Source organism: Pleurodeles waltl, chromosome 4_2, assembly GCF_031143425.1.
Source record: "Pleurodeles waltl isolate 20211129_DDA chromosome 4_2, aPleWal1.hap1.20221129, whole genome shotgun sequence".
Classification (NCBI taxonomy): domain Eukaryota; kingdom Metazoa; phylum Chordata; class Amphibia; order Caudata; family Salamandridae; genus Pleurodeles; species Pleurodeles waltl.
The window spans coordinates 686,984,134-687,001,325 of record NC_090443.1 but is presented as its reverse complement, the minus strand read 5'-3'; the positions used below and the strand labels follow the sequence as shown (position 1 = coordinate 687,001,325).

General features: G+C 45.9%; 1 protein-coding gene across 2 annotated transcripts in view; it reads left to right on the top strand.

Moving 5' to 3' along the window:
- Positions 1 to 17,192, top strand: part of DNAI3 (dynein axonemal intermediate chain 3) — a 623,392-nt gene that overhangs the window by 242,313 nt on the left and 363,887 nt on the right. For both annotated transcript variants that reach the window (XM_069232274.1, XM_069232273.1), the window contains exon 16: positions 2,732 to 2,819. In XM_069232274.1, the coding sequence (XP_069088375.1) occupies positions 2,732 to 2,819 (88 nt within the window). The remainder of the gene's footprint in view (positions 1 to 2,731; positions 2,820 to 17,192) is intronic.

Sequence of the window (17,192 nt, the reverse complement as noted above, 5' to 3'; positions counted from 1 at the left end):
TACAAAAATGGTGCGGGGTGCATGTGAAACACACCACCCTGGAATCACAGAGATGTTTAGTTTTCAGATGTGTCTAGGTCTTGTGTATTTTACTACATGGCAGCATCCCAAAGTCCATAAAGTGCAGCCCTCACCATTCCAAGTGGGACGATTTTGAGAGTAAGCCAAGCTCTCATGGCCCAAATGTAAAACTAAAACCCCAAATAATCAAATGTCTTCTTGCTTGCTGTGGGATAAGATGTTTTAGAGTGCGGGGGAGAGCTGAAAGACTGTTACCCCCTTCAGTTGAGGTAGGAGTGTAACCAGGCTCATACTGGTTGGTAGCCACCACCCCAATATATATATATATATATATATTTTTTATTCCCTGGCATCTAGTAGACTTTCTGCCCCCGGGGTGTGGATCAGACGTAATTGCCCCATCTGCCCACTGGTGGGCAGAACAACTTTGGCCCCATTTATTTGGTGTGGGGGTATGGCCATACTCCCACCCTCTTATTTTTTTAAAAAAAACTTCCCTGGCCTCTGGTGGGCTTTCTGTCCCCCCTTGGGGGCAGATGGGCCTTCCAAAAATAGGCCCAGATATGGCCAACAGTAATGTGCCCCCATGGCGAGCGAACCTTACCCAAGGGGCTGCCCCCTAAAGAAAACACACGCATACACACACACCAATCCCTGGTGCCTAAGTGGTTTCTGCCCAAGGGGGGCAGATTGGCCTAAAAAAAATCTGCCGATCTGCCCCCAGGGGGGCAGAAATGGTCTAAATCCAATTTGCCCCCCAGGGGAGCGACCCTTGACTAAGGGGTCGCTCCCCACCTCTAAAAAAAAAAAAAAAAAAAAAAAAAAAAAAAAAAAAAGATTTTTTTATCCCTGGCGCCTAGAGCTTTCTGCCACACTTGGGGGCAGATCGGCCTAATAACAATAGGCTGATCTGCCCCCGGGGGAGGCAGAAAAGGCCTAAAATAAATTTGCTCCCCTGGGGAGCGACCCATGCCCAAGGGGTTGTTCCCCACCTCTAAAAAACAAAACAAACAACAACAAAAAAACTAAAATGTATCCCTGGCGCCTAGAGGCTTCTGCCCCCCCCGGGGGCAAATCAGCCTAATAACAATAAGCCGATCTGCCCCGGGGGGGGCAGAAAAGGCCTAAATAAATTTGCCCCCCTCCCCTGGGGAGCGACCCTTGCCTAAGGGGTCACTCCCCACCTCTAATAAACAAAAACAAAACATGTGTCCCTGGTGCCTAGAGGCTTCTGCCCCCCCCGGGGGCAGATCGGCCTAGTAACAATAGGACAATCTGCCCCCGGGGGGGCAGCAATGGCATAAAAAATAATTTGACCTCCCCCACCCACAGGGGAGCGACCCTTGCCTAAGGGGACGCTCGCCTTGCATGACATTGTCGCAAAAAAAAAAATCCCCGGTGCCTAGTGGTTTCTGCCCCTCTTGGGGGCAGATTGACCTAACAAAAATCGCCCGATCTGACCCCAAGGGGGACAGAAATAGTCTAACTACAATGTGCCCCCCAGGGGAGCGACCCTTGGCTAAGGGGACGCTCCCCTTCCGTGAATTTGGCTTAAAAAAAAAAAACTCCCTGGTGTCTAGTGGTTTCTGCCCCCCTTGGGGGCAGACTGGCCTCATAAAAATAGGCCACTCTGCACCCAAGGGGGGCAGAAATGGCCTAAATATAATTTTCCCCCTAGGGAGCAACCCTTGCCTAAGGGGTTGCTCCCCAAGTAACAAAAAAACTAAAGAAACACAAAAGAATAAAAAAATAAATGATCGCTGGCGCCTAGTGGATTCTTCACCCCCCGGGGGCAGAACGGCCTAACAATAGGCCGATCTGCCTCTGGGGGGGGCAGAAAAGGCCTTGAAAAATATTGCCCCCCCTGGGGAGCGACCCTGGCCCAAGGGGTCGCTCCCCTCATGCCAGTTTCCCTTGAAAAATAAATCCCTGGTGTCTAGTGGGCATTTCAAAAGCCGGATAGCTTTACAATCCGGCTTTTGAAATGCTCTGAGAGACTTTAAAGGGAAGGAAATTCCTTTCCTTCCCTTTGAAGCCTCTCAGGCCCCCATCACATGATCGGAAGAGAAAGCCTTTTCATTGCTATGTACCGCGGTACCTTCATGAAATACTGTGAACATTTGCTAAACTAATGCAACAACAGATATCACTAAGTTAAAATGCCTTATAACGTAAAAAATACTTACCCTGCTTACTCGTAGTACCCAAAAGGATCATCTGCATACTATAACGTGTAATCCTGCAAAATTTCAACAAGATCGAACTGGGCCATTGCAAATTCTATTGAAAATGAGTCTTGGAACTCCCTTTTTATCCTTGCTTCCCTTTTGACCAATCACAGTGAAACTTTCCATACTCCACCAATGTAGAAAAAGGAATAGATCTGGAAAGTTTGGGCTCAAAGTTATTAATGATGAAAAATCTGAGAAATTCCTATTGGAGGAGTGGCTACCCTGCTCTGTTATATATATATATATATATATATATACATATATATATATATATATATATATATATATGAATGGAGCAGGGAATTATTGTAATGTTTATGAATATTAGTGAAGATCCTACGATGCAAAAGTTTTTATTTAAAGTTGGAAACTGTGTGAACTATAGTTTGACATTGCTATATACCGCATATGAGTAGATTGTTTTAATTATACCTGCTGACATTGCTTGGTTATTTATTGTACTTATTTTACCCCATCAGCTTACCCTACCAAAGCCTGGCACAAGTGGAGAATACAGTCCGATGAAAATCAGTCTCAGGGATGAATTCACCACTTACAAATTGCCAGGTAATTTTCATACAGTAAACTTACTCTTTGGGAAAGCATTTGTATTTTGAAGTAATTTTGAAAGCAGAATCTGTGATAATATTTAGTATAGGTTTTTGCACCAAGACTGCACTAACAAAAACATTTTTGGTTTGCCTAAGAGAACATTTTCAACATTTACAAATGTGTTCTTAATAATGCTTTGTACATTTATTAACCTCTGTTGTGTCTGAAGATCCTAGTGCATTTCAACAATTTATTTTACACGAAAAAAATATTTCCAGAACACAGCCATTTGGGGTGTTGTTTGCCACATGGCAGCAGAAAGGGGATTCTCTGAGGAAGTGTGGAGTCGTGAGGTGCAGAGTAATGAGGAGCAGAGTGAAAGACAGCTCGTGTGTGGTCTTCCAAAATAAATGCTCTATGCATCTCTGCTGCCAAAGAAATGGACAATAAAAAATAGTTGTAAAAATAAAGCTTCTGGCTTTCATTATTGATGACAAACTGACAGATTTTAGAAGTGCTTACATGGCTAAGGTAGCCTGGGTACGGATACATATGTGTCTTGCAATTCTCGGGAATAATAATGGCAAAATAGCTCATGTACTAATGCACTGCTGTTGAGGTCTGTGAGTATTCTCTTGTAAGAAGTGTTAATCGTCAAAAAAATCTTTACAGGGTTAATGTGCCCTTATGCAAACCACGGAGTGTAACCTGCAGCTCATTGGCTTGTATTCGATGTACTCTACGTTTGTGAAAGTGACATGAAATGAAATAAAGTAAACAGTTGCATGTACCCTGCAAGACACAAATTTGAATCCTTGCATATTTAATCTTCTGTTTAAAAAAAATAAGATTAGTAACATGATAGTCATTGAGTTGGTATCATGTCACACGCACACCACCCCCCCCCCCCCCATGCTTTCATTTTTTTGTCCAACTCGTCTATCATCAATGTGTGTCTTTGTTTCTCCTAATGGACTTCTGAGTCCGGTGGGCAGGTGTGACTGGAAGCTTTGCTACTTTGACGTTTGGCACTTCTTTACAGCCAGGATGCAAACTGGGGAAAATGACTAAATGACTGTGTCCCAGTGTTGGCAGACTGCACTGGGACAAATCCGGAGACATTACCTGTGTCAATGTCCACACAAGTTTAAGAATATGGGCTGAACTAGGAACCAGTCGGCTTGCACTCTGCGTCAGCCCTGATGAACTACATTCTGTATGCAAAATCCTCAGCACTAGAAACTTCTGTGCATCATAGTCACCATACATTTACTGCTTTTCTACCTGGCAATCCGATCAGATTAAATCTGTTCTGTCATATTTGTAGTTGTAGCTATCTCATAAAATAATTTCATAGTTCGTTTTGGGCACCTGATTTGCCCAAAGTAGGAATTTCTATTAGTTACACATTCGTTTTGCTATTCCTACTTCCAAAATCTGCATTAGTTTTCCCCTAGTCATAATGTTGGCTATTTTAGAATATACTTTGCCTTTAAATTGCCTAGTGGGATTACTTGAGTACCTAAAACTACTCCAGATATTATCACAAAACCTGCAACACAGATGTAGGTAAAAGCGACTTAGTATGGGACAGGGTACCACAAATTCTATTTCTATCAGTGAGAATGTAATTAGCCCATTAGAGATAGTTCAGCTGCCTCCATTGGGTGTTGGTCATTTCTAGGGTTGATACACATACTAGATCTCCTAGAGAGAATTGACATGGCTTTACCGAGTACTGTAGCAAAGTTCTTCCTAACAGGATAATTACAGTGCTCTGTAGTAGTGTTTAGCTTTATAGCAACAAATGTCTGTGGGGCCATATGAGGGTTGATCAGGCTTTTAGGAACCCAAGAACAGAGTTGATCAAACTGTCAGTGCTTACTGAGGTCCTTCAGGTAGTTGGTATATCCTTAATAAAAGTCTTTCATCTACCTTCATGTATAGATGAAGAGGTCCAGTAAGGGTAAAAGTAAATTTACTACAAAACTTGTATTGATTCTGCTGTTCTGACTTCATTCAGTCTAGCTACAGTCATCCAGTTTACAAAGAGCAATAGATCTTAGGTACATCTTGTGGGTATGCTATCATGTAACCACAATGCCAACAACACCCAAATCTGCCTGTGGATTGCTCCATCTGATGATATATGTTCTTAGAAAGTCAGAAAATGTTTTTGAATCAGTGAAGAAATAAATGGTGTCATCTTCTTTTACATTACACTTCATGAAAACAGAGTTTTGTATCCTATATTTGTCTATCCTAGTCACACATTAAATCTTGTCACCTAGGGTACAACATCCTTTCTTTTTCTGCAAGCAACTTCATCTGATAGAGACTTCTAGCTGCAGCTTCCTTACCTTAGAATTCCCTGGCGTCAGCTTCGAATCCGGAGTTTTTTCTGAGCAGTATCCTACGAGCGCGCTGTCGGGCGTCGTCGTTCGGATCCGCATGCGTCGACCGGCTCTGCGTGCGTCGTCAGCAACGTTGGAGCCGTCTATGACGTCACGGTTGTCTATATAGACGCCGTCTCAGCGCGCGTACGTCAGTTCTTTTCCTTCCACGCCGGTTAAGCTCAGTTTTGGAAAGAGCTACCCTGCTTCGACGGTTTGTCGACGCTTTTTTGACTGTTTGAAGTCATGTCTTCGAGAAAGACAGGATTCAAGCCGTGTGGTGCGTGTCATCGCACCATGTCGGTGACGGATTCGCACAGAGTTTGTCTTTGGTGCCTAGAGAAGGACCACGATTCCACCTCGTGCTCCGACTGTCGGGCCTTTTTGCCGAAGGCCTTGAGGGAGAGATCCCTTAAGCTTCTTGCGGCCCGACATTCGTCTTCGGTCGGCGCGACTCCGCGGAGGTCACGGTCCCGCAGTAGGAGGAGGTCGCGGCACCACTCCCGGAGCCCCAAGTCCTCTTCCTCGCATTCGAGGTCTTCCGAAAGTAAGAGGCACAAGAAGAAGAAGAAGTCCAAGCGGACTTCGTCTTTACCACGCCCGTCGGCCGACGAGGCATCTAGGGAACGTAGACGTTCCGAGCGCGGTTCTGCGGAGCCGTCGCCAGGGTCGACTCCGCGTCTTCCCCCCTTTCCGGGGACCGGATCGACCCCCGCTCAGATAAAAGAATTCTACGAGGCCATGCGTCTCGTTTTTGAGAGGGCTGCACCCTCGGGTGGGTCTTTAGGCCCCGCGGGGTCAGCAGGGGCCCCTTCGGATTCGACACCGGTGTCTTTCGGCCTCGGCGCCGTTGGGGACCCCAGGATCCGATACCGGATCCGGACCGGCGCCGGTCTCTCATAGTCAGCCTCCTTCGGCGCCGTGTCCGACGTCGACGATTCCGCCGCCAGCGCCCACCAGTGGCAGCCCCATCCTTATTCCGGATGATCCGGAGCCAGAGCGACGTCGACTCCGACTTTGACAGAGCCAATTCGTCCCAGATCATTGTCTGAGCATTATTTGGAACAGCCAGACGCAGGAGAGGAATGGGAGGGGTCTGAGGACCCTTTAGAATCTGGATTGCAACAGGACTGGTATGAGGATCTAGGGGAGGCCAGTGGACTGGACACGTCTCCAGATACTGGTATGCTCTCTTCTCCTAATGTGGCTACGGAGGAGGGTGCTTCTTTCGCTATGGTGGTGCGTAGGGCAGCTGAGGTCTTGGACCTAGATTTGCCTACGGTGCCAGTCAGGACGAATATCCTGACAGAAGTGCTTCAGCCGGGGGTGTCAACATCGGAGCCGTTGTTGCCCTTCAATGAGGCTCTTACAGATGTCCTTCTGGGTACGTGGTCTTAGGCTGTCAAGGAAGGGAGAGATGCAGCCAAGTTTGCGATCCGGTGTGGCATGGACACGACCGACTCGCTGGGCAGATCGATTTCATCGTCAGTGGCCCTACATCACCATGCCTGGCTACGTTCTACTGGTTTTTCAGGGGATGTCCAGTCTAGCTTGATGGACATGCCCTTTGATGGCTCTCGCCTTTTTGGCGAAAAGGCAGACTCCGCGCTTGAGAGGTTCAAGGATTCTCGAGCCACGGCCAGATCCTTGGGCCTTTCAGCGCAGGCACGACAGCAGTCTGTCTTTCGTCCCTTTCGAGGCTTCGGAAGGGGTGCAATACCACGCCAGCCACAGTTTAGCCACCGTCCTCAGTCTTCACAGCATCCCGGAAGAGGACGTGGTCGTGGTACCATCAGACCCAGAGTGTCTGGCCAGAGGTCGGCTGCCACACAGCCCCCCTCCACTGCACCCAAGCCCTCCGAGTGTGGTTCTACGGGATTATGCCCATCCAGTTGGAGGGAGGATTTGTTTTCATCTCCCTCACTGGCTTTCCATCACCACGGACAAGTGGGTCCTGCAGATCATACGGATGGGCTACTCCCTTCCCTTCCAGTCTTTCCCTCCTTCTATCCCTCCCACAAAGGAATGGCTGATGGAGGACCATCTAGCTTTGCTCCGCGAGGAAGTTACAGATCTCTTGGCCAAGGGAGCCATAGAAAGAGCCCCGATATCAGAAGTAGGCAGTGGTTGTTATTCCCGCTACTTTCTGATTCCCAAAAAGAACAAAGGCCTTTGCCCTATCTTGGATTTAAGGGACATCAATCTCTTCCTCAAGAAGGAGAAATTCAAGATGCTCACTCTTGCTCAGGTTTTGTCTGCCCTAGACCAAGGAGACTGGATGGTAGCGTTGGATTTGCAGGATGCATATTTCCATATTCCTATCCTGCCAGCCCACAGACGTTACGTGCGGTTCAAGATGGGCCACGAGCACTTTCAGTTTATTGTGCTTCCTTTCGGTCTCACCAGTGCCCCTCGGTGTTCACAAAGGTGATGGCGGTGGTGGCAGCTCATTTGCGTAGGTCAGGGATCTCAGTCTTCCCCTACCTAGACGATTGGCTGTTGAAGGCTCCCACGCCCCAGGCTCTCGTCACCCACCGCCAGACGACGGCGGACCTCTTTCATTCGCTGGGGTTCACTATAAATGTGCCGAAGTCACACCTGACTCCCTCTCAGAAGCTCACTTTCATCGAGCTGTTCTGGACACAGTGCAGTATCGGGCTTATCCTCCCGATCAGCGGGTTCAGGATATTCAGGTTATGATTCCGATGTTTCGGCCTCTATCCTGGAACTCGGTGAGGCAGACTCTAAAGGCTGCTGGAACTCATGGCTTCCTGCATCCTGTTGGTCAAGCATGCCAGATGGCGCATGAGGGCCCTGCAGTGGGACCTGAAGTTCCAATGGGCACAGCATCAGGGAAATCTTACCGACGTGGTTCAGATCTTGGAGGGGACTGCAAAAGATCTGCAGTGGTGGTTAGTGAACTGGGAGTGGGTCAAGGGCAGACCCCTCTCCCTTCCCCAACCAGATCTAACGGTAGTGACAGATGCGTCACTTCTGGGATGGGGCAGCCATCTGGAGGAGGTGGAGATCAGAGGTCACTGGTCTCCGGCGGAATCCGGGCTCCACATCAACTTGTTGGAGCTTCGGGCGATCCGGCTAGCATTAAAAGCATTTCTTCCTGTTGTGAAAGGGAAGGTGGTGCAGGTGTTCACAGACAACACTACCGCAATGTGGTACTGCAACAAGCAGGGCGGTGTGGGGTCATGGACCCTTTGTCAAGAGGCTTTACGTCTCTGGACATGGCTGGAACAGCAGGGCATGACCCTGGTGGTTCAACACCTGGCAGGTTCTCTGAACACCAGAGCAGACGAACTCAGCCGAAAATGCTTAGAGGATCACGAATGGTGACTCCATCCGGAGGTGGCGCAAGGACTCTTTCGGCAGTGGGGAGAGCCTTGGTTAGATCTGTTCGCCTCCGTAGAGAACGCGCAATGTCAGCAGTTTTGCACGTTGGAGTTTCCAAGGGGGCTATCGCTAGGCAACACATTTTGTCGCGAGTGGAGTTCAGGCCTCCTGTACGTCTTTCCGCCTATACCACTTCTGCCCAGAGTTCTCAAGAAAATCAAGAACGATCGGGCCCAAGTAATCCTAGTGGCTCCGGATTGGGCACGGAGAGTTTGGTATCCAGAGCTTCTCAAAATGAGCATCGGTCCTCCAATCAGGCTGCCTCTTCGGGAGGATCTTCTGTCGCAGCAGCAGGGGAAGGTTCTCCACCCGAACCTGTCAACTCTGTGCCTTCATGCGTGGAGATTGAGCGGCGACAGTTGATGGTTTATGACCTCCCTCCCGAAGTCTATGATGCCATTCTGGCAGCCAGGCGTCCCTCTACTAAGTCGATCTACGCCTGCTGTTGGAAACCTTTGTTTCGTATTGTTCAGAGAGGTCTATTGATCCTCTTTCTTCTTCTCTGTCTAACATTCTTTTGTTTATTTTGTCTCTCGCCCAGCAGGGTTTCTCCTTGGGGACTCTCAAGGGCTATCTTGCAGCCTTATCGGCTTTTCTTCAGTTGCCCGATCAACCATCTCTGTTTAAATCACCTATAGTACAGAGGTTTTTGAAAGGGCTTTTACATCTATTCCCGCCTGTGCCTTTCGTTATGCCCCAGTGGGATCTTAATTTGGTTCTCACCTTCCTTGTGTGTGCTCCCTTCCAGCCCTTGCATAACTGTCCTCTTCGGCTGCTTACTATTAAGACAGCTTTTTTGGTGGCAATTACATCTGCCAGAAGAATTAGTGAGCTACAGGCTTTGTCATCAAAACCGCTGTACCTCACAATCTTTCCTGAAAAAGTGGTTCTCAGAACTCATGCCTCTTTCCTCCCCAAGGTGGTGGCCCCTTTCCATCTGGGTCAAAATATCACCCTACCCACCTTCTTTCCACCACTGCATCCCTCTAAGGAAGAGGAGCGTCTCCATCGGCTGGACCCAAAAAGAGCGTTATCGTTCTACCTTGACCGCACTAAAGAGTTCCGGGTGGACGACCAACTCTTTGTGGGGTACGTTGGTGCAAAGAAGGGTCGGGCAGTGCAGAAACGATCCATTTCCCGCTGGGTCGTTCTCTGTATAAAAATATGCTACGCTTTGGCGAAGAAGCAGCCTCCCGAGGGCTTGAGAGCTCATTCCACTAGGGGGAAAGCTGCTACCACTGCGTTAGCACGTGGCGTACCGGTGGTGGACATTTGTCAGGCTGCAACGTGGGCTTCTTTGCACACGTTCGCAAAACACTACTGCCTGGATAGCCAGGTGAGAAGAGAGGGGAATTTTGCACGGTCTGTTTTGCAAGACTTTCTTGTGTGAAAATCTCCTGCAGACCCACCGCCATGGGTTATAGCTTGGGTATCTATTCTAAGGTAAGGAAGCTGCAGCTAGAAGTCTCTATCAGATGAACAAGTTACTTACCTTCGGTAACGAGGTATCTGGTAGAGACTCTATCTAGCTGCAGATTCCTTACACCCGCCCAAGCCTCCCCGCTATGGGGAAATTTTTTCTCATGTAGATATGTATATATTTGTATATATGTATTTATGTGTACATATGTATATTTTTTATCTTGCCATCTTTTTGCCTTTCTTAAAGGCATGAAAGAATTTTTTACTCCAAACAGTTAAAGAGGTGCAATACATGATAGTTGGTTCTTCCATGACTCTGCGCTTCTGGCGTGGGAAGTTGTGGAAAATAACTGACGTACGCGCGCCGAGATGGCGTCTATATAGACAACCGTGATGTCATAGACGGCTCCAACGACGCTGACGATGCACGCGGAGCTGGTCGACGCACGCAGATCCGAACGACGCCGCAAGACGGCGCGCGCGCAGGGTACTGCTCAGAAAAAACTCTGGATTCGAAGCTGACGCCAGGGAGGGACTTCTAAGGTAAGGAATCTGCAGCTAGATAGAGTCTCTACCAGATACCTTGTTACCGAAGGTAAGTAACTTGTTCCTTAGGCTTTAGTCTGGACCTTCATCATTACAACTGCACCTTAGTAAAACCAGTAAATCATCCTTATATTGGTTGCATATTACAAGAAAACCAGAAAGGTTTTTAAAGTGTTTTTCATTCACATCACCATAGTAAAAGCTTTGTTGAAGGGTTTACTGAAATCCACCTATGCCACAGATTGTTCCCACTCTGCAGTTCACACTTACAGCTGCAAAGAAGCCAGGCACATACATCTCAACTGATAAAACTCGTCTGACTCCCACACGAAGCCTGCTTTCTTTTCTTTTTTGCTTAAACGTATTTGTTGCTTAGCTTAGTCGCCCCAATTCATGGTAATATATTTCAAATATAAAAATCATAAATCCTTTTCAGGCAGTCATATTAAAACACTTATATAAAGCTAATCAAAACACCATAATTCCAGTTTGAACTTAGATCATTGATCAGCTTTACAGAGAAAGGTAATTCTAAGATGATAATCATTGTTGTTAAAATGCAATTCTGATGTATAAACCTATCTACTTTACCATTAAACTTTGTGACCTCCATAGGAATTTTCTTTCCAATTATTGTGTAGGTGCCCACTGCCCATAAACAGTAGTGCTATTTTAGCTGAACATGTCTAATATTAACTTCATTTACGTACTTTCACAACATGCTACTACATTATATCAAATTAGGCCTCTCTCCATCCATTTCTAAGAACCCATCCTGGAAATACCCAATTCCGAACCACAGGGCTTATTATTTTTCTTCATCATTATTCGGAACACCTTCACCCGAAGGCAGTTGTTCTGTTTACAGCCAGTTCAGATCCATAATGTGCCTTCAACACTATTCTTTTAATAATGGGTTTCACATGGTGGTAAACATTCTCCTTATTGAATGGAAATCGTGCTGCTGTCCTTCCCTGGTATGTTACATGTGACGTACACACTGAAATATATCATGGTAAATGAATAAATAATAAATAATGATAAACCCTTAATTATTATTGCCTCTATACAAATACTGTGAGCCCAGTAAGCCAGGTGTGGACAGCAAGAGTGATCCCTGCAAAAGATATTGGTGCTGTCATCTTTAGTGTTCCTTCTCACACTTATGGTATTGAGGGGCATTTTTACAAGAAAGTGGTGCATCTGTCCCAATGCTCTACTTTTCTTGCGCTCCCCTAAACCCCCCTAATGACAGCATGGTTGTGCCGTATTTACAACACGACGCACCATGGTGGTCATTTTCACAATAGTGTCTAAATGTTTGATGCTATTGTGGTGCTTTGCTGCTCTAGCGCCATAAATGTTGGCAGCAAAGCACAGGGAAGCTCATAAGCCAATACAGGACCGTCACTTTAACGCCTGCCTTGGGCAGGCATTAAAAATCACGGAAAAATGGCATAGTGAAATTTAATTGCGCCATTTTTTCTTGCCTTCCTGTGGAGGAGCGCCCCCTTGCATACATTAAGCCTTGCGTAAGCATAATTATGGCGCAAGGGGTTGCAAAGTGGTGGAATGCATGCATTGAGCCACTTTGTAAATATGGCGCAGGGCAATGGCCTACTTAGTGCCACCTTAGCATAAATCAAAATGGATGCTAAGGCGGCGCTAAGAGGTGCTAGGGGCTTGTAAATCTGCCCCTAAGATTGCATAGGCAAATAGATTGTGGAGGTGAAGCTTTTTCTCTACAACTAATGCTTGCAGTCTAATTAAGAAGAGAAGATTTTGTTCACAATAGAATCCTTCCTCAAACTCAACTTAGAAGTTCTTCAAAAAGCCACTTAGGCTTTTTGATGGACTGACCCATTCTCAATTGCTTGTGTCACAAGAGCGTTCAATATTGGCACATCAGGAATGCCTGGAATACATTTGGTAATGGCTACTTATTCTCCATCACTCTTTGGTTCTTTACATCATAAAGAGAGACATTACCTTAAGAGGTTAAAGTCTGGTATGTTCAAAGATGCATGCAAATTGCTTTTGGGGCTACTGGAGTGTGATTTTGCTTCCCTTGCTGTATTATAATGCTGAAGAAATGGTGGTGAAGGGCCCATTTTGGGTTGATGTCATCTGATTTTTTTTTTGTCTTTCTTTATCATGGGATCCTCAATAATATTCATGTTCTCAGAATATATTCAGCCACCTGTGAAATCCTTAAGAACTTTCACATCAGAAAGAATAAATTACTGTAATATTAACAAATGTGCACATACAAAGCCAGCCCTTTACTTAATCCATTAGAGAATAAAAATATGTTTAAAAATAACATAATTTGAAAGTTCATTTGTTAATTTCAAAATACAAATGTTCTAAACTAAAAGTTTGAAATTTTTAGTTTGAGCCCCAATCCCAGCCTAAGGACTACCCCTTAATTTAACCCTAAAATTATATCTACCATTTGACTATGCATGTTCCTTACCTTTCTGTTACCCTAATGCTTTGTATTTCCCTGCCACATATAAGTTTTATGACTGTAACCCATATTTGTTAACATTTTTAAATGAATATTTTTAAAAATGTTTTAGAAATGTTTTTCAAACCTTTGTTTATTGAAACGTTTAACTCTCCATCATGGGATTTTATTGATATTTATAAATATAGAATATCCCTGCCCGTGTGAAATTCCAGAAACGTCTTGTAGGAAAGATCAACTTAATAATAATGATAATAGTTATTATTGTTTCTGTCATCATCATCATCATAATAGCATCATCATCACCAAAACACTTTTCACCCTTTCCCTTTCTTGTCTGTGCTCTACTTGAGACTCTTTGTCTGAGAGGCTTCCGGGTTATGACACGCCCTTCCGGAGCACAGGCGTTGTGGAGGAGGAGGCGGAAGAGGAGGCAAGGAGGAGACAAGGTGAGCCTCTGTGAATTCAGCCACCAACTTGTGAGTCTGAATAAAGGGGGAGGCAAGGAGGCAGAGAAGGGAAGCGAGTCAGCATGTGCCCACTCCCTCACCAAGCCTGATCCGGTACACGAGGGCTGGCTGCTGCTTTCTGCTATTCTGCTCATCTGATGTTGCCGGCCATGGCTCCCGTCCGCCACCTGCCGCTACATGCCATCCGCCGCTCACCAGTGTGCCAGGGTGTCTGTGTGACCAGTCATAGTACGGTCCTGAACTGGGGCAGGGACCGCTGCAGGGGGCACGAAGTCGGTGTCTGCATTGAAACTGGAGCTCACCAGGAGATCAGTGTTTGGAGTCCACTGGAGCCACTGAGGTTGGTTACCATGGAGGTGTGTGGAGTGTGGAGGAACACGGTGGAGGAGCACAGTGGGCGCGGTGAGCAAAAAGTGGGGTGCAAGGAGAGGGGGAGGTGCTGTGTGGGGGACATTCTATGCTGCCTAATATCATTCATGACAAACAGCGGCTAACAGCAACTATCAGTGACATATAACGATCAACAATAACTAATTGTAATTGCGCAGTAGTCATGCACCAAGGCCGTAGCAGGTTCAGCAACGCAGCATTACAAAGCAGCAGTCTAACAGTATAACAGTATTACCACAATCACTGGAACCACCAGAATCATGTGGGGGTCAACAACTGGGCATAATGAGACTTAATATCATCTCTTGGGGCCCCTAGGAAAGATGGTGAGTGCGGCTGTTATAGTGAACAGCTGCAGAGTATGAGCACCGGGACCCCACGGAAGCGGTCCAGCTAGGTCTGGGTGCGGGTTGTGAGTGCCCCTGGAGTGCTCCACTTACCTTACCCACCTTCCATACTACTGCATACAACCAAATCAGTCTTACATTTCTCCTACCCTACATCACCAGCAAAAGGGAAAAGTATTCCAAATCCTATCCCCCCACCTCCGATACAAATAGCACAAAAGGCTAGTGATCTACTGTATGATAAGCCATCATGAGGCCGGGAAGGGTTGGACTCCACATAGAGGAGAAACCCAGGAATCCAAAGAAGGGGCAAAAGAGAAGGAAGCTCACTAAATCAGAAATTCTAAAGGGGATCCCCGAACAAGGTATACTGCTCTGGTAGTGCCAACAAGTTTGCTTTTTTAAAGGATCCCGCTGCTGTTATCTATTCAAAAACTGAAGATATTGAAGGTATCCTTACACCATTAGCTCCTTTAAAACTAGTCACTTTTCAGGCCCACCGGGTGCATTTTTTGACAAATATTCTGACTGTGTTTCATCAAAGCCTGCATCTTTAACGTCCCATTCAGCTCCATGCCTAGATCTGAACCCTGAATGCCCCTCTCAAAGGTCTGCACTTATGCGGACTGAGTTAGATGCAAACCTTGACCAGTTAGTAGGCCCCCAGGGAGCAAAGTTGGTCCCCAGTAAAGAATCGGCTCAAAATAAGCAGCAGGCGAATATAATCCTGACCAAGGCCATAGTCCATGTGCCGAGTAGTTTGGATCATTGTCCTGGGTATCAGAATCCCCAATCAAGTACAGCCAAAGCTGATAATGTACATGAACCACAATTATCAACTACTCATCAAGATTAGATGGTGGCATCTAGGGACTCACTGTCTAAGGCAATCCAACAACAGTCGACTCCCTTGTTGCAACAAAATCTAGCCATACAAGGTTTCAAAGAGGGTATCAAAGTCCGCAGTGGAACTGTCACTGCTGAGATGGAAGATTCATGATTACAATCAATTTCTATAACAAATGACGAGGATATAGTTCAAGCTTTGGAGCTGAAAACTTTCACTATGCCCAAAACCTAAGAACTGTGCCCTCCTCTCCAAGACTAGTTCCTGGCACAATCTTCATCGCTGCAGGAGGATATTTCTCACAACACTACATTAAAGTGGAAAACGGAACCTCCCCCTGTAATTGAAATCTCAAGTGCCTCAATACGTCACAGGCTTGCCAATCAAGGGAGTGAGTGAGCTACATGGTGTATCCAGGTTGCTGCAGCAGTAAATGGGCTCATCTAGACAACAGTAACCAAGATAACCCTTTAGAAAGGCAATCCACTGATTGCCTCAACAAACCTAAGATGGGGGATCATTCATGGCTGCATTCTTCTCTATTAAATGCCCTGCACACTTCAACTACAGCACTCAATATCCAGCCGGATGAACTAGACTTACAAATTGATTTAAAGAGTATCATGGCAACGCACATTGCCTACATTAATCATAAATTTGATAAGCTGTCTAATTGGTCCTCCATACTGAAGACTACAACAGATCAGCCTCAACAAGAGGTCTGCAAATGCAGTCCAATCATTGACTAATCTATGCCCACCATCTTAAGAAAGTCAGTGAATGAGCTAAAAAATAAATGGGAGTAAATTCTACCCACCCAATAATCTCACCAAACAAATAACTTAACCAGACAGTAACCAATGAAATCAGGAAATTAATTGTCCAAAGTCCAATGCTTACTGAATCGCGATCAAGCAGTAACAAATGAGGAGAAGCATTTAGCCGCAACTATAGCTTACATAAATTTCAACTCAAAATATCAAAGTAGTTTTTCAGCACCTCCTGATATTTGCAGTACTCCTGTGATCAATAAATCGGAGAATCGGATGCCCAAATCTGTGTCTCCTCGAATAAATTAGGTAGACGAACCATCCGTAGCCGCACCCAAACCATTAACCAAAAGACAGAAAAAACGAGCCAGAAAAGCCAGGAAAAAACCCTGTGGTGAAGACAATACCAGTAATTTTTACCCTATATTTATAGCGCAATCAAAGTCGTCATCTCAGTCCTCTCTCCCTTCAAGGCACCTGCAAGTGTCCATTGCATCGCAATCTTTGTGGATAAGGGCAATAAATGGTTCCATACAGTTGAATGATGACAACACAGACTCAACAGTCACAGTCTTCTAGTTTACCAGTTCCGGAGACCAGAGTGTAGTGCAGAGGGTCCTACCTTCATTTAAAAAGCAGGGATGATCTGTGACAGTGGCAGTAACCGAGTCAACTTCCACAGACTCCAAATTGCCCGAGGAGCAGCTGCCCAGACCTATACAAACCATACAGGACCCCAGATGCCTGTATTGAAGACAACCAAACTAGTTGATGGTATTCATTCAGATGCACTGGGAAGCAAGCCATTCCTTGCGCATTCAATGCTGGTCACTCCAAAAAATCCTCTGTTAATCACAGCAAAATGTGCGGACGCCTAATTGTATGAACTGCAGGTAAATAGGCTACAATTACAGGAACATCTTGGTCAAGTACAAATAAAGACCCCACAACAAGACAACACACTGTCGCCTTGTCCAAAGTGTCTACCTCACACTGATCAGAACACCCAATTTAGGCCAAAAATTTACAAACCTTCTTTAAAGTCTAACCACCCTCTGAGGGTAGTTACAATTAACAATGAGCCGGGACTTACATCAACAAAGGTGATGATTCAGAACTCACAAATCCCTTCAGCGGATGTCCAACATTATCTGCTGTCCCACTATCGACTCTCACCGGGAGCAGCAAGAAACTAAACTTTTGGCGAAACCTACTGTTCATGCAAGTACAGGACGTGCCCATCAGCCTCAGCAAAACAGCGATTCTTTAAATAGTTGGGAACCTCTGCAACTTCTATTAACCCTGCACTATACATCACGAGGTCAACG